Source organism: Telmatherina bonti (assembly GCF_933228915.1).
Source record: "Telmatherina bonti genome assembly, chromosome: 18".
Lineage (NCBI taxonomy): Eukaryota > Metazoa > Chordata > Actinopteri > Atheriniformes > Telmatherinidae > Telmatherina > Telmatherina bonti.
In genome coordinates, this window is record NC_136616.1 from 38,860,905 (window position 1) to 38,884,646 (window position 23,742).

The 23,742-nt window shown below is 42.3% G+C and overlaps 1 protein-coding gene across 1 annotated transcript in view; it reads right to left on the minus strand.

Annotated features, from left to right (window-relative positions):
* The window catches only part of LOC306769411 (retinal guanylyl cyclase 2-like), a gene marked incomplete at both ends in the record, with an annotated part of 78,286 nt that overhangs the window by 27,069 nt on the left and 27,475 nt on the right, over window positions 1-23,742 (minus strand). The window contains 6 exons of the mRNA XM_079257996.1: window positions 3,236-3,384; window positions 4,576-4,719; window positions 14,555-14,708; window positions 14,934-15,110; window positions 22,031-22,114; window positions 22,529-22,645. Of these exons, the coding sequence (XP_079114122.1) occupies window positions 3,236-3,384; window positions 4,576-4,719; window positions 14,555-14,708; window positions 14,934-15,110; window positions 22,031-22,114; window positions 22,529-22,645 (825 nt within the window). The remainder of the gene's footprint in view (window positions 1-3,235; window positions 3,385-4,575; window positions 4,720-14,554; window positions 14,709-14,933; window positions 15,111-22,030; window positions 22,115-22,528; window positions 22,646-23,742) is intronic.

A 23,742-nucleotide genomic window follows, 5' to 3' on the forward strand; every position in this document is an offset into this window, starting at 1 on the left:
CTTAAATATGGTTTTGACTTTACTGCTAGTAACTGCTGGACTGGACCAGACCAGAAAGAGAGACGCAGCAGAAAGAAGGGGTGGAAGAGAGGAAAAACTGAGAAAAGGCAAGAGAAAAACAAAAATTTGCAATCTTTATTGAACACTTAGCTGCTATCAGGCAAAATAAAAATATCAACGGCATTCAGTGAAAAAATATAGAAAAAATAAGTCTATGCCGATTATATATTACTTTTCCTACAGAATTCACAAACCTCTCTATCAAAGACCATCTCACTAATCAATGATTTCTTTTTAATCCCAGATTATTCTATTAACTGGTCAAAGTTGACAGTTCTGCCCATTAACTGTTATTTCTAGAATATACCCACTATTACATTACAGCCAGGAAATATAAAATGTTCAGTTTTTAAAAACCATAGAGGATTATCTCACATGCTGGAGCTCATATAACAGACCAGATGACTACATGCATGCTGTATGGTCCTGTTCACCAGTGCAAAACTTCTGGCTTGAGGTGTGCAGAGATTTATCAACATGGCTCAGATGTACAATCCCAACTTCTGCCTCTGTAGCAACCTCCCAAGGCCGAATTAACCCCCGAATCAGATAAGAACTCATGACTCTCTACTTCAAAAGGAAGTCCATCCACACGTCTCCAACACAGAGCTCAATGAAAGCCCTAAAAATTCAGATCCATCTCAATCCGGTAGACAGACCTCCACTTTAAACCAGGAACCCTGCTGGTTTTATCTTGTTCCTGGTAGGAAATGTCTACACAGACAGACTGTGGCACCCTTTTGAAGTTGGACCCTGGTAAGAGCCTGTCCTTCACCCCAGGAGGTCCCTTTGTATCCACAGCACACAAAGACCAGATTCCAGAGCAGAACCTTTAAGGTCTGAATTCTAAAACTGTATAAAATACTGGATGTATCCTCAGCACACCTGGATAAATGGACTCTCCTTCCTTTCTAAATTAATCCAAGACTTTGATCGTTTTTCAGATGTGAAATCCACAGAAGTTAGCAAGTTAGTTCATTTCTGTGATTCCTTTGATGGAGCAATGGCACCATCAAGCAGACACCCTCGAACAGGTTGAGATATGCATTTCAGGTTGATTAAATACGCCGTGATTAACATTATATGCTGTTGTTATTAACAACTCTGACTCAAAGTAAGAACTTGTGTGGAAATGATTTCTTGACCCACCAGGTCCGTGTAAAGTGAAAATCATCGATGAAGTGTCTTTGAAATGTCTTGTACCTGTTAACAAACCTTTTCCCCTTTTGACAGCAGCAAAACTGTTTTTAAGGTTCATGTTTATAAGGATCATTCATACTTCTTCTCATCTATAATTTTATAGATGAGATTTTATAGACATGTTTTGAGGTTGGAAAAATGTTAAGTTTAATTCCCCAAGAACTTAGTATTTTGACCAAACCTTCAGACCCCATGTCCTGACCCTTGTGCTCTGATTGGATAATCTAAAGTCGACTGCTTAACACCAGAAAACTCATCCAATTCTGGCTGAACAATTTTTGCTTCTGACACACCATCGTAGCTGCTCTCCCGGCCCACAAAGACTGTGACCAGTAAAGTATGGACGACCCGAACGTTACTACTCCAGCTGATCCCAGGACTTTGCCTGCTCCCGTGACCCGTGGATTCTAATCGGAGTGGGGTCCAGCTTCAGACGTCGAACCAGGCGGTTCCAGGTGATCTCCTGACTTCTGTGGAGGTCCCTTTTGGACAAGTATCAGGATGACCACTGAATCCTTGCCCACTGGACCCAAGGTTTGGGTTCCCGACCACCAAGGCTCTGAAGTAAGGCCGACCCATTATTCCACTGTCTCTGATCCAGCTGGTGTCTTAGCAGAAGCTGCCCTTTTAAATTCATTTCCCCGGTATCCGCCTGATAGTCTACCCTGACATAGTTAATTAACTTCATTAGACTGTTATTGCTTAACCACTGTTTTATTTTTGAGAGACAATGAAGAGCTTAATTTGTGGGTTTCAGAAGCTTTAAATAAACAGTATAGTTGGAGGTCATCAGCAAATAAGTGATAGGAAACATCCTTACACTGCTGGGTAATCTGACCAACAGGAAGGATGGACAATAAGAACAGAAGCAGTCCCAACACAGAGCCCTGAGGCACCCCACACAACAATCTGCGGGGTTTATAAAGTACGTGGTTGGCAGAAACACTAAAGCTTCTACCCACTAGGAAAGAGGTAAATCATTGTAAAACTGTACCAGACATCCCAATCAGGTTCTGCAGCCTTTTAATTAAGATGTGGTGGTCGACAGCATCAAATGTTAAAGACAGATCCAGCAGAACCAATCTTGACTTCCTGAATCAGCAGACATCACAATGTGACTAGACACTTCAGTAATGCAGTTTCTGTAGAGTGATATTTACCTAATCTTGACTGAATGATGTCATACATGAAATGTGATTCTAAAAATAAAGTCAGTTGCTTTACTGACAACCTTTTCAACATTTTAACAAGGAAGGACAGTTTGGAAAACGGCCTGAAGTTCTGAAAACCTCATTTGTCCAAGTTAGCTTTCTTGAGTCTTGGTTCACCAAAAGAGAGCGACAAGTGAAACATTTTGGTCACCCAAGGAACCAATTCTGTCAATGGCATTGAGAAAAAGCTTAAAAGGAAGTATATCCACAAAACTGAAGGAGTAAGCCCCTGGTGCGGAGGACCCACATGAAAAAAAACACTGGAATTACCAAAGTTTAAAATGATCAAACAAAACTAAGACCTGAACCTCATTCAGATCCTGACTGGAAGAGGTTGATACTGGAAATATAGACCCCTTATAAGACCACATACAAATGACTTGCAGCAACTCGGCTTAAGAACTGATACATGGGTATGGTTTCATAATCAAATTTAGAACTTAGGGTGCATATACACAATCATTTTTAGCAGATTCTGGTGCTCCTGCTGTCTTGAGTTAAAAGCCAGTGTAAATAGATCAGTTTTTTTTTTAAATAAATTCTCATAATTTTGTGCCAGACTATGTCTTCAGATATTTTACTTTCCAGGAGTAATTGTTATACAAGCAGCAATTGTTTCTGGGTATTACCTCTTTAGGTTTAATGCATATAGTCACTAATTGTGATGAAACTCAAGCTCATCCTTTCATTTAAAAAAGTAAATAAAGTAAATAATATGCATAACCTTAGAGATCAGACAGTATGTGCTAACCCTAACCCCTAACCTGTTTGAAGATGTCATCAAAGCTTGGCCTCTTGCTGGGGTCTTCATTCCAACAATCATTCATCAGATTGAGACACTCAGCAGGAGCTTCATCCACTGAAACAACTGGCCTGAAGAGAGGAGGTGGTGTCTTCAGACGCTCCACAATCTCTGAGAGACAGACAGAAAGACAGTCTGACAGGTGTTCAGTCAGACAGGTGGTCACACAGGCAGTATTGGGGGTAACTACTCACTTTGATTTACAACATTACTTTTTGGGGTAATGAAGTAAAGTAACGTAATACACTTAAAATGTTCATAACAAAATTACTTTACTATGCTGTAGCAATGTGTGTTACTGCATTACCCACACTGTGTTTACCCTGTGTGAACAGTTCTGATCAGTTTAGATGCTGCGTGCATGCGCTACCCGTGTGTGTCCATTCCTGGACACGTTGCCATAGAGATGGATGTGAAAGAGTTAACTGCTCGTGACTCCTCTCTAGACTTCATAGAATAAAACAAGATGGCCAATAACTCACTGGAGTTTCATTCTACTGAAGTTCTTTGATTTGACTTTACAGATCAGTGGAAAGCAACTCCTCTGTCATATCAGCTGGTCATTCTGGTCGATCAGCTGCTGTGAAAAATCATTCCGATATGGTATAACAATAAAGTAGGTCACTCAGTAAAAACATTTAATAGAGACCTGTTCTCAAATAGAAGAGAGAGAGACAGATACACACAGCACGTCAGCTGCGTTGGCAGCAGAGGACGTTTGCTCTGAGAAGCTTCCTATTTAGCTTGAATGTTTTGCCTCAAGCTTTAGCAATAAACATCACAAAGCTCTTCTAGTTCCAGCAGTTTTATGTCTGCTTCACCGCTGCTGGGTGAAATGAAGGAGTTTACCTCAAAGCTACCTGCAGCTTGTACTCCTCGCAGCCTCCTGAGCTGGTCACAAGGTGAAACTCTATACAAATAACGTGTTTACATATGGTGAGGTGTTCCGGGCGTATCTCTCAACTGGCCTGGGAATGCCTTGGGCTCTAAACCCCCCCCGAGCTGGCAAATGTAGCTGGGGAGAGGGAAATCTGAAACAATTACTTTGAGTAACAACCCCAACACTGAACACAGGTGGACAGATGGATAAACAGGTGGCCAAACAGGCAGGTTATCAGACAGCTGTGGACACATGGTCAGACAGACAGACCAAAAAATGGCCAAACAGCTCGTCTGACAGATGGGTGTTTAAACTGTTGGTCAGAAACACGGCAGCACAGACAGGTGGTCTGACAAAGGGAAAGAGAGCCAGGTGGTCAGACATGTTGTCAGACAAAAAGTTGGCTAACCCCCTAACCTCACCGTGGGCAGGCATGTCCATCATGGCGTATGGCAGCGTCCGTGCGACTACCTCCTGTATGATGATGGAGAAACTGAAGATATCTCCGGCAAATGAGCCCACTCGAACTGGATTCCTGAGGAGTTCTGGAGCCGTCCACAGCAAATCTAAGAGAAGCCCAGGAAAGTTAGAGAAGAAAGCTGAATTTTTTTTACAACAGTCCTTCTTTGTAGTCCTGGACTATGTGCATGGTTAGTGTTTTGGCAGTTGACATTCTGATGTTCTGTACTAGTGAGAAGCTCCGTGGAATCTGTCAAATCAGACCTTTTTACACATTTTTCTTGAAGGTTGAGGGTGATGTCTCCACTTACCTTGTCAGCCAGTCGTGAGAGCTGTAACATCCTAAGTAAAAAGATTGTGGAGCTTGAACAGAGGGTATCCAATCTGTACAAGATTCAGGAGGCCAAGCGACATCTGGACTCTGTTATCCTAGGTAGAACTCAGACTTCAACTACAAACGCAGAACTAGCAAACACTCTGCCATGCTCCACGGATGCTCCTGCACCTGCAGCCTGAACTCCTTTCCAGCCGATGCACCCCGTGTTTCCTCCTCTGGCAGCTCTCTGGATGACCCGGCCCCTGCTCCACTTGTAGCTGCTGCAGGACTGGCGCCATCTGCTCCTGCTTCATTCGCGAACTCTACTGCTGGGATTTCACGGGAGCCTAGTGAGCACCCCTGGCATCAGCTTGGGGCTAAACCCAAAGCCCTGGCAAGTCAAACTCTGCTGCCATCCAATCAATGAAGTAAGGCTGGGGCTGACAAGAGCCAGGGACAACAGCAATTGCATTCCACCTGTCCCCTCCCGTTGGAAAACAGATTCGCCATCCTTGATCTCCAAGATTTTCCATCTCTGGTTGCAAAATCCTGCCTGGCAACCCCTTCACCCATTGGTTTCTCTACCATGAAAACCTGGAAGGCTAACGTAAATTTCACACCGGCACCAAAAGCTGCCAGTATCAGCTCAGGGAACAGCTCAAGGAACAACAACAGCCAACTTGTTCTTTTTCTCCACCGGTTGAGCCATCTCCAATCACCCTGATCATCAGGGACTCCATGGTGAGAAACATCACAAGCAGGGACGCTATGACCAGGTGTTTTCCAGGCGCGAAGGTGTTGGACATCCTGGCTTTTATTCCTGACTTGCTTAAAGTGTTTGCCCATATCCATGTTGGGTGAAACAACATCCCCAACCAGATCTTAAAGTACAATTTTTATCATGCTTTGAAATCTTCTTAAAAACAGTGGCAAAAAGGTTTTTATGTCCGGACCGATTGCTCCATTCAGAAGAGGCAGCAGTCGCTTCAGCCGCACACTGAGCCTTTCCAAGTGGCTCCAGTCAGAATACCCAACGTTTAGCACAGTTTTTATTGAACATTTTGATCTATTCAGGAACCTTAGGATGGATGGTCTGCACCCAAACAGGTTGGGCAGTCGGGTTTTAAAAGACGATATACTTTACTTCATCCATTGTTTTCAGGCTGATTGACTGAACCACACGACCCATCTACCTGCTGGCCCAGACGCTTCTTCTGACCTGTTTTCCTCAGCTGGACATTCTTATTCAGTTCCCATCAGCTTCCCCTTGTGGTCTCTATCTTTTACGCCAGATCTTGTTACAAGTTCAAATATATGTCAGTCCAGCCCTAGTTTTTCCCATACTCACCCCGTTCCTGTCATCCTCACCAGTCGGAAATATATTCAGTATTCCACAAAATCTGATAATCCCAAAAATCTTCATAACATTAATACCAATACACCATCATCTGTTAAGACTGCAACAAGACTTCTTAAAATGGCTCTTTCAAATGTTAGGGCTCTTTCAAATAAATCTTTTATTATCAATAATTTTAGGAAAATAATATCAACTGTCTCTTTTTACTGGAAACCTGGCTTGGCACTGACGCTCCTATTACTCTCACTGAAGCCTCACACCAAATTTTAATTTCTCATTTTCAACACGGCATGGCAGAAAGGGTGATGGAACTGCAGGAAGTGTTCATAACTTAATTTTAACTAAAACAATTACTTTAAATAACTATACTAAATTTGAGCATTATGCATTTGTTTATAGCAACCCACCAGTTTTATGCATGACTGTATATATGTATATTATATATATTTGTTATAATATATATAATATATATATATTATATATATTATATATATATTATATATGTATATATATGCCTCAGCCCCCCCCCCCTCTCTTTTATTCAAGAACTCGCTCATCTTTTAGCTATCATACTTAATACAATAACATTTTAATTCCTGATTATTTAAACTTACATGTTGATAGTAGCTCAGAGCTTTATGCAACACAGTTTTTAAATATTTTTAACAGAATAGATTTTAAACTGCATGTCACACCGCCTACTAAGAACAGAGGACACACCCTAGATATGGTCGTAACTATGGTCTGTCTATTAGTGTGTCCTCTTTATTCAGCATGAGGCCTCGGTGCGACCTCTCAGGTAACAATACATTACTTCTGAAGTGGCTGCGAGTTTTATCGATATTTTAAACCAAACTCTTGATTTTATCTGCATCATGTGATTCTATTGTGGATAATTTTAATAAAATTAAATCAGCTATCAACCTTGTAGCTCCACTTAGAACTAAAACAATAAGATCCAGACCTACACAACCCTGGATAAATAAGGAAACCAGAGATCTTCAAAGAAGATGCAGAAGAGCAGAGAGAGAATGGAGAAAAACTAAATTAACTGTACATGTGGACATTTTTAAGGAACAGCTCAATTTTTATAAGACAGTTAAACAGGCAATAACCATTTATTTTTCAAATCTCATTACAGTCAGAGAATAATTCAAAATTCCTTTTTAAGACATTTACCTTTTAATTAACACGGATGTTAACAAGTCCTCGGTGCAGCCACCAAATGCTGAATTTCATTCCACACATCAGAAATGACTGAGCTGCAGGGTGACAGATTGGAGGCGTGGCAGGAAAGCAGTGGGCTTATGGAGGGTGTGTGGTCTGTTGGGCTGGAGGTGTTTACTTGCTTGTTGAGGTGAGCCAGTAAGAGTCTCTCCAGGACTTTCATGATGTGAGAAGTCAGGGCAACTGGTCTGTAGTCACTTGGTTCAGCTGGTTGGGTTTTTTTAGGCACTGGAACAAGGCAGGAGGTTTTCCACAGCACTGGGGCTCTATTTTGTCTCAGACTGGTGTTGAAAAGGTGCTGGAGAATCGGACATAGTTGTTCTGAGCAGGTCTTTAGAACTCTGGGACTGACACCATCTGGACCTGCAGCCTTGTTCTGGTTCAGTTTCTCAAGTTGCTTCTTAACCTGATTGCAGGAGACAAACAAGGTGGAGGTCTCAGGATGTCCTGATGTGGAGGGAGATGAAGCTGTGTTCTGGTCCATGACTGAGCTGCAGGGTGACAGATTGGAGGCGTGACAGGAAAGCAGTGGGCTTATGGAGGGTGTGTGGTCTGTTGGGCTGGAGGTAGGGGGTGAACTGAACCTGGTGAAGAATATGTTCAGCTCATTAGCTCTGTCCAGACCTCCATCAGGCTGGTCCCCCTTTAACTTGAAGCCGGTGATCTTCTTCATTCCAGACCACACATCCCTCAGGTTATTCTGCTGGAGCTGACTTTCTAACTTCTTCCTGTAGTCCTCCTTGCACTTCTTAGTTTGTGTTTTAAGTTGTTTTTGTGTTGCCCTCAATAACTCCCTGTCTCCATCCCTGAAGGCTTTCTTTTTGATGTTCAGCAGCTTTTTCAGGTCACTGGTGATCCAGGGTTTGTTACTGGGGAAGCACCTCACTGTTCTTGTTGGGACGATGCTGTCCACACAGAAGTTTATGTAATCTGTCACACACTCAGTCATGGCGTTGATGTCGTCTCCATGAGGTTCACAGAGGACGTTCCAGTCTGTAGCCTCAAAGCCTCCTCTAAGAGCATCTTCAGCTTCAGCAGACCAGATTTTGATAGTCTTTGTGATGACTGGTTGCTGCTGAACGATGGGCTTGTAGGTGGAGGTGAGAAGAACCAGATTATGGTCAGATCTTCCTAAAGGAGGCAGGGCAGAACAACTGGATCCATTATTCATATTTGCATGAAATAAGTCCAACATCTTATTATCTCTGGTGGAGCAGCTGACAAACTGCTGGAATGTTGGGAGAGTTTCAGAGAGGGAGACGTTGTTGAAGTCTCCGGAGATCGCCATGAATGAGTTTGGATGCTGTGTTTGTAGCCGAGCAACGACGGAGCTGATGACATCACAGGCTGTGTCTGGTGCGGTACCAGGTATTATATAAACCGCTACCAGAATAACACAGGTAAACTCTCTGGGTAAATAATATGGACGGAAGCTCACAGCTAACAGTTCCATGTCCCTTGTGCATATCTTCTCCTTGACAGTAACATGTCCAGGATGACACCAATGCTGGTTAACCAGCACTGCAATTCCACCACCCTTTAGCTTTCCGCTGTGTTGTCCACTGCGGTCTGCACGGACCGTTTTAAAGCCCGGTACAGACACATTACAGTCAGGGATGTGTTCATGCAGCCATGTCTCGGTGAAGCACATAATACTGCACTCTCTGTATTCTTTCTGAGACCTTGTTAGCATCTCCAGCTCATCCGTTTTGTTAGCTAGCGATCTCACATTACCCATGACGACGGTCGGGAGAAATGGTTTAAATCTCCATTGCTTTCTCCTCTGTCTGACTCCTGCTCTGCATCCTCTTCTCTTTCTTTTCAACTCCATTGGGATTTGATGTGTTGTTTCTATGATAATCCTGATTTGGGAGAGTTTAATTAGTTGATTCAGATTGTAAACAAGTCTTTCGTTGCAATGGAGACTCATCATAACAAGTCTTGAGAGAGCAAAAATATTCAGAAAAATCTTCCTTGCAGCACACCCTTCGAACCGGCATGAAATCCTAAGAAAAAAAGACCTAATCTGAACTAAGGATAAGGAGATAGGATCAAAATGGTGAAAAACAGCAGGGCAGGAGACCAGAAAAGATGGATTCTGGGCAGGAGGAGAGATAGAATTCCCAGTGGTATTAGCCTTATCCAGAAATAAATTGAGAAACTTATCTCATAATTCCTTGGAAGCTTCCAGTGGGACAGGTTGCAAAGCATTGGCAGCAGTATTTATTGTGTGATTAAAAACATTGGGATTGTGCGGGTTTGCAGCTATTGAATTAGAGAAATATTTTGCTCTTGCACAGTTTACACTTCTTTGATAGTGGTACCAGCTCTTTCTCAGCATTGTAAAAGAAACCGCCAGTTTGTAGTTTTTCCACTTTTGCTTGTATCTTCTGCACTCCGTCTAATGGCTCGGGTATGATCACTTAACCAGGGGTTCGGTCTGGGCTTTAATTGCCTCGTTTTGACTGGTGCCACCAAATTCAGTGCAGTAATCAATGCGTATTTAGCAGACATGTGCAGAGCTTGTCTGGTGTGTTCCAGCAGGAACACTTGGAAAGCCTGCATGACACTGGTCCTTGAGGACCAGGGTTGGGGATCCCTGCAGTAAGGCATGACTGATTGAAACTGGCAAGGACACCCTCAATCCTTAGGGACACAGACGGCTGCAAATCTGCGTCATTAAAAATGGCAGAGAAATGAGCAGCAGTGGACGAGTTATAAAAAACGGCCATTCAGGGCATGGGCGGGGGTTTTAAATGATTGAGCAGAGGGAATAAAATCAAGTAAAGCAAGCATGTGACCTGAAAACACTGCATCACCAATTTCTACATTACAGATGTCGATCCAGTGTGTGACTACGTTCATGAGTGGGTCTTTTCACCGACTGAGTAAGTCCAAAAGCATCTAATAAGTCTAAAAAGTCCTTCACCAGAGGCTTTGCTAAGCAGCACACGTGAATAAAATTTCACCCAAGAAGACAGAAAAGTCTCCTAAAAAGTCTGTCATATTTTGGAGGTCAGTCAATAAATCAGTGCACATAACAGCAGAGGAGAGCAGTTTGAAAAGACTCAGTTCAAAGCTGGAGAAAATAGCCTGAAGGGCCAACTGCTTACTGTCCAAACTTGAGTTATAAACTGTAGCCAAACCTCCTCCACTACCCACAGACCTCGGGGTGTTTGAGTACAAGCAACAGTGTGGAATATTTTATACTATCTTGATGCAACATAGAGGACACAGCAACTGATAGCAGAAGAGACGATTACACAGACTTGCTTTAGTGTGGGTAACAAAGGAAGGCCCTGCTCGGTAAAAGCGAATTGCTAATAAAGCCCTCTGCAGTGTAGCATTCCTTATCTGGAATATCATGTTTCATCTAACACAGGTTACTAATTATACATTATCCAAAATTATACATCTGTTGTTGCTGATAGTTGCTATGTTAACAGATACTGCTGTTTACCAAGTGCAGAAGTTGACCTTGCAGCAAATCTAATTCCCACACAATTCTGAAAAAACTTCAGACTCACCCAGAGAGATCCATGTTTCTGCCAGGCAGAGAATATCCAAGCTATGAGACATGTAGAAATCCTCAAAGATGAAAGTTTTGTCCATAACAGATCTGGCATTTATCAGACTTAGCCTAATAGGAAACTCAATTTCATCAGCTGCCCACTGCACTTCCCACGATGAAGCCTTTTCCGATGAGGTGATGGGTGTGGTGTCTGGCAGAAGTAAGCCGGCACTCCAGTGAAGAAAGGCAGAAAAGTTTTCTTGATGCAAATTTATAAACTTTTCAGTAAATAGCCAAAGCTCCAATAAAGTTTGGCAATCGTACACCAAAACTGAGCTGACATCATGAAAAACGTCTAGAAATAACAGCAAAACCAGAAAAATAGTATTAGTATTAGTATTAGAGTATTAGACGGCGTGCCACACACAATGGTGCCATCATACTCACCAGAATCCTGAAATACCCAGAATTCAGTTCTTTTTTTTTTTCTTTTGCAGTCTTTAGACTGTAATCTATTTAGTTTCTGGTCATTGAGTGCTCCATCTTATTTCTGGTTTTTATTTTGTTTACTTGTATATTCTGTTCCATTTATCTTTTTTAAACCTTTGTTCTGGTGATTTCATATTGTGAAGTGGGTACATCAAACAAGACAAAGTTTTTTAAAAAAATTGTTATATTTGCAGTTTAATGTACTTATTTTTCCATTGAGTGAAGTTTATCATATTTTTGTCCTGCAGGATTTTTCCAGATGGATGTAAGCTCGTGTTGTTTTTTTTTTGTTTTTTTAGAAATTCTATTCTATTCTATTCTACAGTCGTTTACCAGACGCTTTTATCCAAAGCGATTTATAAATGAGTGAGAACAACACAAGCAGCAAATCAAACAGTGGAGGACATTGTAGGAAGGTGCAAGTGGACTGTCCAGTTGGACGCAGGTACTTCCATGAAGTGCTACAGGTTTTATTTTTGTTTTTATGTTGTTTTTTTTTTGTTTGTTTGTTTGTTTGTTTACTCCCTTCCCATCCCATAATATCACCTATGTTATGATACAGAGAATTAATACCATAAAGTTTTTTGCAAAGAACTGGGCTAAGTTCTCCAACTTTCCAATAAATACAGCTAAACTAAGTGTTGAAGTTCTCCTTGAAGAGCTGAGTCTTCAGCTGGGTCTTAAAAGTAGACAGGGACTCTGCAGAGCGGACAGAGTTTGGGAGATCATTCCACCATCGTGGAACAACAGAGGAAAAGAGTCTGGCTGGTGATTTAGTCCCACGTATTGGTGGTAACACGAGGCGTCTTTCACTGGTGGAACGTAGCTGTGGAGAGGGAGTGTAGGTCTGGATTAGGGAGTGAAGACGGGATGTGGTGGACTGAGCTGGTCAGGCCCAGAGAACTGATTACTGATGGTAGCAACCTTTTCAGTAAAACAGGAAGCCAACATGTCTGCAGTCAGCGTGGCGGGAGGCTGAGCAGCTGCTGGAGAAAGAAGACAGTTAAAGGCCATGAACAGCTGCTGTGCGTTAGGAGCATTGTGGATCTGCTTCTGATAGAAGTCTATCTTGGCTGCCTTTAGGCTGGATGTGAAGACTGAGAGCTGAAGCCGGTACTCTGACAAGTCAGTGAGTTTATTGGATTTGCGCCACTTTCTTTCTGCTGGCCTGAGACCTGCTCTGTGATGTCTTAGAACCTCAGTGGGCCATGGACTGGGAGGAGTCTGTCTGGCTGCTTTAGACAGCAGAGGACAGAGTTTGTCCAGGGAGGAGCAGACTGTTTCTGTAGCCTCATTAGTAGACAGTGAGGAGAAGTCTGAATCAGAGGGGAGGGTAGAGTTAACCTCATCAGACAGCTGTGCGGGACTTAGAGATCCCAGGTTTCTGCGGTAGGAAACCGTCCTTGGAGCCTCTTGAGCTCCATGAGATTCTCACCAAGCCAACAAAGAGGAGCTGATTTTAATGTTTTTAAAACATTTAAAACACAGGGGTTTTTAGTTAGATCCTTACACAATACATACTCAACATCAAGACATGGTTCATCCAGATATAGCCCTCATTTTCCTTAGGACACATCCACATCAGCCTTTCTGATCCGAATCCAAATCTGAGTCCAAGTCCAAGTCTGTTTGCTGGGAAAGTTGCTTTGGTTTGGGAAATGTCAATGCATCTCACAAATTCTGATTGGGACCAAAGAAGCAAATTCGGTCCGCCTGCAAATGCAGGTCTCGGTCCGTTTCAAGCGGACCAAATACAGGAAGTTGACTACAAAAAAAGTCACTTCCTGCGTTTGGCGTAGCATTGCATTATGGGTAGATCCATAGAGATGGCATTAAGGGTCCTCTGCCTCGTCTGGGGTTCATACTGCGTCCATTGTTGCAGTGGATTTCTGCAGGATATTTGCATAAGACACAATAAAAACCCAAAGCAGTGATAGTTTCATCTCATGAAGAAGTGCACTGACACAGCTGGAAGGGGTTTCCACAACAGCTGCAGAGCAACGTCAAGTGGAAAACATCCAACAACACAATCCAGATCTGCAGAAGACTTGACAATGAATATAGTGCAGGTACGAAGAAGCTGAGAACAAAACCAACTTGGACCACAGCACATGCTGCATGCACATCTGCACTGCACTGCAGGAAGAGCAAAAACATGATCTGCTGGATAACTTCTGAATGGTTATTTAATTTCATAGTACAGTATGTAGATGGTCATGACCATTGCCTTCTTCTAGCCTGACTATTACAGTTGCTATTTCTTCAGGTTTATTAATCCTGCTTCGTTTATTTATATTCAGACTTTGCAAATTCAAGTTTAGATGTTGGTTCTGCGGCAAACAGCTACAATAATTTATACTCGGAACTCAGATCTTTTGTTGTTAGCCTTCTGTGCCTGTCATGGTTTTTCCATAACATCCATATGTACACCTGGCATCAGGATTCCCTGGGCCGCAGTTCGATGATCGATTTTGTAGTCGTATCGTCGGACCTGCGGCCACATGCCTTGGACACTCGGGTGAAGAGGGGGGTGGAGCTTCAACTGATCACCACCTGGTGGTGAGTTGGCTCAGATGGTGGGGGAGGAAGCTGGTCAGAGCTGGCAGGCCCAAACGTGTTGTGAGGGTCTGCTGGGAACGTCTGGCTGAGTCCCCCGTCAGAGCGAGCTTCAACTCCCACCTTCAGCAGAGCTTCAAACATGTCCTGAGTGAGGCGGAGGACATTGAGTCTGAATGGACTGTGTTCCGTGCCTCTATTGCTGAGGCGACCAGCCGGAGCTGTGGCTGTAAGGTAGTTGGTGCCTGTCGTGGCGGTAATCCCAGGACTCGTTGGTGGACACCAGCAGTGAGGGATGCTGTTAAACTGAAGATCGGGCCTTCTTGGACAATCTGCTGATGTGCAGTTTTTTTGTTCCAATTATTTAATGCAGCCCCACTTCTAACTATTACATTGGTCATCCAGAATGACTTTTGTTTTTATAAAGCGTGGTAAAAAAAATGTCAAAATTGTGTCATGAGCACTTTAATGTATTCATGCTTTTACCTTGTGGGTCCTCGGGAAGGCTGATGTTCTGAGACTGAAGTATCATGGGGAGTCCATAGTCCGTGATTTTCAGGACAAATCGGCCATCAACCAAACAGTTGGTAGATTTCAAGCGGCCATGAGTCAAACCTCGCAGATGAAGGTACTTCATCCCCTGAAACACATGAATTTTTGTAAAGTAATGGAACTGTTCAGCTGGGACAGTCTGGGTGATTACTGACTGCACACGTTACCATCAGTTTCACACAGGAAGCAAAGAATAGCAGAAAAAACAACCATGCAACACTTGTCCTGAGTCAAATCATCTCAGTGGAGTCAGTTCCTGTTTTTGGGGAAATTGTTTTTTATTCCATTCTCACAAAGTGGAACTCAGATGTACCTTGATGAGGTCCATGAGCAGAGAAGACTTGAACATCCAATCAAGTCGGACATCGCCATCAGCCAGCAGGTCTGCCAGACTTCCTCTGGGACAGTGTTCAACCACCAGAGCAAAGATTCCTGAATCCATGAAGAGGCCCAGGAAAAGGTTCAAATTCTCATGACGCATCTCTCGCAGCTGCAGATAGAAAGTGTATCATTTACTGCTGGAAAGGAATATACTGTTAGAACAATCGTTAAACCTCTTCTATAGTTTGACTGATGGATTTAATTGACCATTCAATCATGCCTCTGTTGTTTATCTGCCATCAATCTAATGTGCTCCTACTGTTTGTTTCTATTTAATATCCATCAATTCATCCACTTGTGCTATTAGTGCAGCAGTGTAAGAAGTGAAGCCCATATTTCCCACAGGATGGTGTCAAGGAGGCACCCCAAGCAGATACCTGAGTCAACATCCCCGGGATGTGGAGGAGCAGCAGTCCTACTCTGATCTCCTACTGGATGATCGAGCTTCTATCTCTAACAGAAAGTTCAAGCAGCTGGAAGAAGAAACTAATTTCAGCTGCTTGTATTCATGATCTGGTTCTTTTGGTCTCTTTCCAGAGCTCATGATCATAGGTGAGGTTAAACACACATCAACCTATTATTCCAGAGCTTCTCCTCTCATCGCAGCTCCTTCTTGTCTACAATGGACCAATACAGAGTCCACATCTCTGCTCTGATCATCTGTCCATCTCTCTTTTTATCTTTCCATCAGTTCTGAACAAGACACTCAAACTCCTCCACTCTTCCAGATGCTGGTACACATTGCCAAGCAATCCCACAATTCTGTCAGCTGTTTTTCACTTTTTTCTACCCTATTTGTTTTTTTACCATGAGTGTTAAAATAACATATCTCTGGAGATTGCCTTACCACCAGGCAGCCCACGGATCACCATGTAATGTTAAACAAAAGAGGGTGAGCAGAAAGCAGGGCTACAAAGCTGTAATCCAACCTTGTTACAGAGAAACTTGTTTAGACCAGTATTACCAAGAATCTTTCTGACAAACAACAAATCCCAAAGAAGTAAGATGGACAAGCTGGTGATCAGCGTCAAGGTGTGAAAAGTTGTGTCACTGTTCCATTATGATTCCAAAAGTGACATGGCCAGATGAGGCTGTCACGGTCACATGTGACAGAAGCAATGAGTCGGGCATGAGCAGAAATGGAGGACTGCATATCTATGCCAACAATCCAATCCACTTTATTTATACGGCACATTTTAGAAATGTAAACAATTTCCAAAGTGCTGCACAGAATGAAACAAAAACAAATTTATGGTAGGTTCAGACCAAACGCGTTTTGAGCATCTAAAACGCTCAAAACACTCGACGCTGGTCACTAAACTGCCACTTTTGTGTCCGATGCCCAAAGCGCTCTGAGCGCTCCTGACTCTCCTGACGCTCCTGATGCGTTTACCGCTTGTCTAGAGCGAGCGGCAAACATGGCGGAAAAGAGAGGAGGGAGGCGGAGCTTTCCTTCTGGTCAGTCTGAATGATGGCGGTGCAGCAGAGACGACATGGTTTTATTTATTAAATAAAGCCAGTGAACGTCGACGTATTGCAGTGATAGTCACTGTTAATGCAACAAGAGCCGCACTCAGCAGAGAGCCACCCCCTAAACAAAGCGTTGCTAGGCAACCTATCCTGCTACGTTGCCAAATCAGTAACATTCAGCTTTTTAGCAAGGAATGGTTATCCTAAATATTGCACGGAGTAATGGCGTCTCAGCCCCGTGTCTGGGTTCACCACAGGAATCCTCCAGGAGCTGCCAGCTGATCTGATTGGCTGACGCCCCGCGTCAAGTGGCCAAAGTTCAGCTTTGTCCATCTCAGCCTTTTGACGCACGTTCCGCGTGAAACTCCGACGCCCAAAATGCTCAAGACGTGACACAAGAAAGCTCAACGCTCCCTTGCCGCGCCTCCACATAGACTTTACATGGAAACCTGCTGCTCTTGACGCTCAAAACACGTTTGTTCTGAACACACCGTTACAATACTAAAATATCAGTAAATACAAAGTAATAAACTTAAAATCAATCCCAATTAACAGGTAAGCCTGGTTGGCTCTAAACTTCCTGCATCTTAATGAAGAAAAAACTGAAGTAATGGTGTTTGGTCCCAGTGGAGCTCGTGAACCCCTGCCTGTTGATTTTGGCTTGTTGGCAGGTTTTTTAAAGTCAACAATATCTAACTTGGGTTTTAAGATGGACAGTGATTTTAAACTGGATCAGCAAATCAGTTCTGTAGTAAAGTCCAGCTGTCAGACAGCTGGCTAAAGTCAGACCTTTTCCTGCACAGCAGCACTTAGAAACAGTAATCCATGTCATGGTTACATCTCGGCTGGATGACTGCAACGCCCTTTATGTCGTGGTGAGCCAGTCCTCCCTCGCACGTCTCCAGTTGGTGCAGAACACAGCTGCACGCCTCCTAACTGGGAGCACATATCACCTATTATGGCCTCCCTCTACTGGCTGCCAGGGACCTACAGGATTCATTTTAAGATTCTTGTATTTGTTTTTAAACCTTTAAATGGTCTGGCCCCTCCTTACCTCTCTGAGCTCCTCCACCCCCACCCTCCTGCCCGGTGCCTCGGGTCAGCCTGGACGTACTGAGGTCCAAACAGAAGCTCAGAGGGGATCAGAGCTTTTTCTGTTTCTGGTCCAAAAGTTAGGAATGAGCTTCCCCTCCACATTAGACAAGCCTCCTCCCTGTCTATTCATAAAACTCAACTTAAAACCCATTTTTATTCCTTAGACTTTAAGACAGCTTCCGGTCAGTGTGCCTTATTTTTATGATTGGTTTTTACTTACTATTTATTTAGTTTGTTTCATTGTTTTAATTACATGTTCCTTGTATGACCTCTTGTTTTATTGTGTTATTTATTTGCATTTGAACTGTTTTATTCTGTTTTTATTTTTGCAAATTGTGTACAGCACTTTGTTTTAACTCTGGTTGTTTTAAAGGGCTTTATAAATAAAGTTGAGTTGTGTTGAGGTGAAACACAAAAATATTTTAGTATTTCATTATTATTAAATTAACAAAAAAATCAATAAAAGTACACAGAGGACCACACAACTCCGCAGTGTTAAAAGCCAGAGAATAAAAGTGAGTCTTAAGACGAGACTTAAAACACTCCAGTGTCGGGGCTGTTTTGACGGGGGGGGGGGGGGGGCAGGGCATTCCAGGAGGGGGATTTGTTTACTTCATGTGTCGGGATGGGGGGAGGAGGGGTGGGGGCGCCCGTGTTGTTTTCTTTCCATTGTTTCTTACTGTTGCCGTATTTCCAGTGGTTCTGTTCGGTCTGCTAAAGATGTGCGACCTTAGAAAACTTGGGGTCTCGGCTCTAAAACGTAAGACCCCGGACCGGGGGAACCATACATATACATATATATATATATACACACATATATATATATATATATATATATATATATATATATATATATACACACACACACATATATATATATATATATATATATACACACACACATATATATATATATATATATATATATATATATATATATATATATATATATATATATATACACACACACATATATATATATATATATATATATATATATATATATATATATATACACACACACATATATATATATATATATATATATATATATATATATATATATATATATATATATATATATATATATATATATATATATATATTATTCCTTTTATTGCAGCTTACTGGTACATACGCCTGCAAGCGAATGACAGCTCGCTGGCCTGTGGCACTTTTCCAAAACATACTTGCTTTCAACGCATATGTGGTGTGGACAGCCATCGACCCAACCTGGAACCAGGGGAAGAGTTTCAAGAGGAGACTTTTCCTAGCAGAGCTGGGGAAAGCTTTGGTGACTCTGATTCAGGGGCGCCAGCACATTCCCCGCACACCAGCCTTTGCCACTCGGGTAAGGAGCGTACAAGCCCCATTCCCAGCACTGCCCAAGCTGCTCTCCCCAACAAGGACAAGGGCAGAAAAGGAAGTGCTGTGAGCTCTGTGCCCCTAGAGACAATAAAACAAGCCTGAGATGCTGCAAATCTGATGCCTACATTTGCAAGGCCCACTCTAACCTGAGAGTCACATGCCAGTTATTCATTAATTAATGATCCTAACCGTTTAATCCAATTCAGGGTTGTGGGAAAGCTGGAGCCTATCCCAGCTGTCTGGGCGAAAGTCAGGATACACCCTTGACAGCTCGCCAGTCCATCGCAGGGACACATGCCACTCATGTTCATTCATGTTCCATGTTTTTTGTTCACAGTTAAAGAATGTTGAATAAAAGTTTGCTGGTGAAAAACAATTTTTGTGTTATTTTAAAAGCTGTTAAAACAGACCGGTCAATTTGGACCGGGAACACTAAAGTAAGGGGCAGGAAGTGAACAGGCAGAAAATGCAGCTCAGTGATTGGTCCATTTTGTGCACCGCTACACACGTACACATTGGTATACAAGGCAGGGGTTCAAATCCAGTATTGAACATTATGCCACATAATGGTATGTCAGTTGCTGTTCTTTACTTTTCTATCAAAGCGCTTAGTTTTATCTGCAAGCTGTGCAGTCTTCAAAAGTTGAACTCTAAATAAAAGTGCTTGTTTGAAGTAAAAAAAAATAAACAGCAGAAATGACAGTTCAATATTAAGTTGTTCCTAAAATGCTTCAAATAAAACAGTTATTTTTTCTGCAACATGTTGGAAACGTGACTCCTCCCACACCTTTTGCCTCACTTTCACCATTCAAATGTCAAACTGTTCAGGTCATTCAGGAGATATGTGCCTTGACCTTTGGTATTTGTAGCATGTAAACTGTCAAAGTTGAAAATGCAGCTCAGCGATTTGTCAATTTTGTACACCGGTACACAGGTACGCATTGGTATACAAGGCACGGGTTCAAATCCAGCAGCAAACATTGTGCGTTATGATGGTATGTCAGTTGTTGCACAGAGTGCTTTGCACTGTTCCATCAAAGTACTTATGTTTAGCTTTAAGCTGTGCAGTTAAGGTGTGCACTGTCTGTACAAATATGATAATGTTGTGCAATTAACACAAAATGTTAAATCAAATTAAAAATAAATTGTGAATAAATGACAATTCAATGCTAAAATTTGTTGTGAAAATGCTTCTAAGGAAGCAAAGTTGCTCACGTTGAATACAGTTTTTAACTGATTACACAGGCAATTTTAAATTGTTCTCTGCAATGATTTTCTTCAATGATTAATGCAGTTTAACAACTGATTTTAACTATCTTTAATTTTTTGACAGCAGTTCAACCTTTCACATCTTATTGCACACACAGATTACACACAGCTGGCAAAGGCATTCTCATCCCAATGGCAGAAAATATTATCGCTCCTGCTCAGTGTGTAGGCAAAAGCTTTGGTGGTGTAGTGGGAAAATTAATAGACTTACATTCAGTAAGTTGTGGGTTCAAACCAAGCGGCAACCTCCGGCGGTTAAAAGTGAGGCCTATGTGGAAGTGCATAAAACTGCAGTTCCCCCTTCATCCACTAGGGGCTCCAAAACAGAGCAAATCCCCATAGACTCCCATGTTAAAAAGACCAACTTCACAGCAGAAATAAACACGTTTACAGCAAGAATAAACACGTTTACAGCAGAAATAAACACGTTTACAGCAGAAATAAACATGTTTACAGTAGAAATAAACATGTTTACAGTCTGGTACAAAAATCCATTTTAGGTTTAACATGTCAGGTTTACCTTCATGACAACTGTGGGGGGAGTGAATTTTTTTCTAACTCGCCCATTTAAAAGTAATTTAATCTCGAAGTTCGGCATACTTAGGGCTGTGTCCTTTTGATTGACAGGTACCCGATCTCCCGCTTCAAGTCAGAAGAACGTAGAACAACCGCGGTTTTTAGCCGGTTAACAACGTGACTTAGCATTAGCCCACCTACCTCTGTTTGCTGGTTAGCTCCCATTGTCTCGTGGTTAGCTCGGTTAGCTTTTAGCTACAGAAAGCTCTGAGTTTTATGTCGTAATCAAACAGTGGAGGACATCATAGGAAGGTGCTGGTAGACTGTCCAATTAGATGCAGGTCCTTCCAAGAAGTGCTAAAGGCTTTTGTTTTGTTTTTCTTTGTTTGTTTTTTTTTTGTTTTGTTTTTTGTTTACTTCCTTCCCATCCCATAATACCACCTATGTTATTATACACAGTGCAGTGGAGAGCTTTGCAGGTGTAATGGTTAAAGAAATGGGCTCTTGTTCAGATGTTTGTGGGTTTGAATATCGATGTGGTACTATGATAAATAAAGTTGGATAGTTGTGCTGCTTCTCCAAATGGTTATGCATTTGCATATCAATTGTTCAGCATAAAAGTGCATTCACAGTTGCTCTTCTGCAAGAAGAGCATTTTTTTAGTTATCATTATTATTATCATATCATTATTATTATTATTATTATTATTATTATTATTATTATTATTATTATTATATAGGTATTACTATCATTAGTATATTTGAAGGTTTTTTTCTATCTTTTTTCTTGTTTTTATTTTTTTTTTGTTTGTTTGTTTTTTAGATTGCATTATGTTCAAATAAACTTTCCCATTAAATCCAACGGTAAAGTCTGTCCAAACTTTGGACTGTTACTGTTCAATTTCAAGCTTCTTTCCAGCCTGAGAAGTGACATTCCAGTTCCCCATAGCTAGCCTATGTTACTTAGGATCAGATCACCAAGTTCCATGTTTCAGGTTTCCACCCAGGTTACACTGCACTTGACTTTGCCCCATGTCCAACATAATACTTCTTCATGTTTGCCATAAAGAACCATTCCCAAAAAAAAAAAAAAGAATCATTCCCAAGTCCTGCTCCATAGGGAGCCCTTAGTGACCCACATAAAGTAAGTAACAGTTCATTAATGGACTATTAAACTAACTGGCTAGTTTGACTTGAGTGATTCTATAATGCGAATAAAACCTCCAAAAAAAAAAAAACTCTTTGGTAAATGTGTATTGGCTGTTCATCAACCATGTTTCTACTGAGTATCTAATAATAATAATAATGATACCTGGCTGAAAAGATTCTGGGTGTTCTGATGGACCACTGTTGTTGTTTTCCCAGTGGAAATCTTCTTCAGCCATACCCAGTCACCCTGCAAATAGTACATCCAGTCAAAGCAGAACTGATGTGATACTCTAAAACAGGGGAGGCAAGTTCAGTCCAAGACAGCTGCATTCTTTTAGGTTTTAAATATTGTTACCCTAGGCATGTTTATTTTTAAAGCACATTTCATGTTTAGGACTTTTCAAAGTGTTTTATATGAAAACATTAAGAGCATTACAGATGGTACATACCTGATTTAAATTAAATGGATTCCATGACCTAATAAATTCTGCACGGGGACTCATTCTATGAATCAAAGGGTGCTGAAACGGGCAAAGATTTAAAACTTGGAGGACCTTGGTTTCAAGCCCTGACCTTGCCTATACTGGGTTAAGAACACAAGTTGTGGAACACAACAGAGACGTGCCGGAAGCTGAATGGATGTAAATACAGTGTAGTGTACCTCCAGTATTCCTATGTTGGAGCTCTCAGGTGTTGTTAAAATGTAACTTCGAGCAATGGAGCGGAGGGGAGTTTTCATTTCCAGGAGACTTCTCATGATCGACTCGTCATTCAGTTTCTGAAAAACAAACTCAGTGTCAGTCTGTCAACATTTACATTGACAAACAAATAAGAACACAATGTTCCCATGGATGGGGAGATGAGAGAAAAATGGCAAAAAAGGTGAGGTTTCAGGTTACTATTTGAGCAGTGTTGCTTTTGGAATTTTTATTTTAACAAGAACAAATTTATTGCTTATTATTTTCCTTTTATTTTGTTTAACTTACCACCATTCATGTGGGGATGGAGAATGAATATAATGAATTCATTCTAAAGTATTTTGAGTGCCATGACCAGATAAGTGCAAATTAACTCTTATCCAGTATTAAATTAGATTGTTAAATTAGAAACATGTTGTGAGGGTCTGCTGGGAACGTCTGGCTGAGTCCCCCATTAGAGCGAGCTTCAACTCCCACCTTCAGCAGAGCTTCGAACATGTCCCAAGTGAGGCGGGGGACATTGAGTCTGAATGGGATGTGTTCCGTGCCTCTATTGCTGAGGCGGCTGGCCGGAGCTGTGGCTGTAAGGTAGTTGGTGCCTGTAGTGGCGGTAATTCCAGGACTCGTTGGTGGACACCAGCAGTGAGGGATGCCGTCAAGCTGAAGAAGGAGTCCTATCGGGCCTTCTTGGCCTGTGGGACTCTGGAGGCAGCTGATGGGTACCGACAGGCTAAGTGGCATGCGGCTTCAGCTGTCGCCAAGGCAAAAACTCGGGCAGGGGAGGAGTTCGGCGAGGCCATGGAAAATGACTTCCGGACGGCTTCAAGGAGATTCTGGTCCACCATCCGGCGGCTCAGGAGGGGGAAGCAGTGCTCCATCAACACTGTGTACAGTGGAGATGGGGTGCTGCTGACCTCAACTCGGGACGTAGTGGGTCGGTGGAGGGAATACTTCGAAGACCTCCTCAATCCTACCAACACGTCTTCCGATGAGGAAGCAGAGCTGGTGGACTCAGGGGTGGACTCTCCTATCTCTGGGGCTGAAGTCGCTGAGGTGGTCAAAAAGCTCCTTGATGGCAAGGCCCCGGGGGTGGATGAGATCCGCCCGGAGTTCCTTAAGGCTCTGGATGCTGTGGGACTGTCCTGGCTGACACGCCTCTGCAGCATCGCGTGGACAT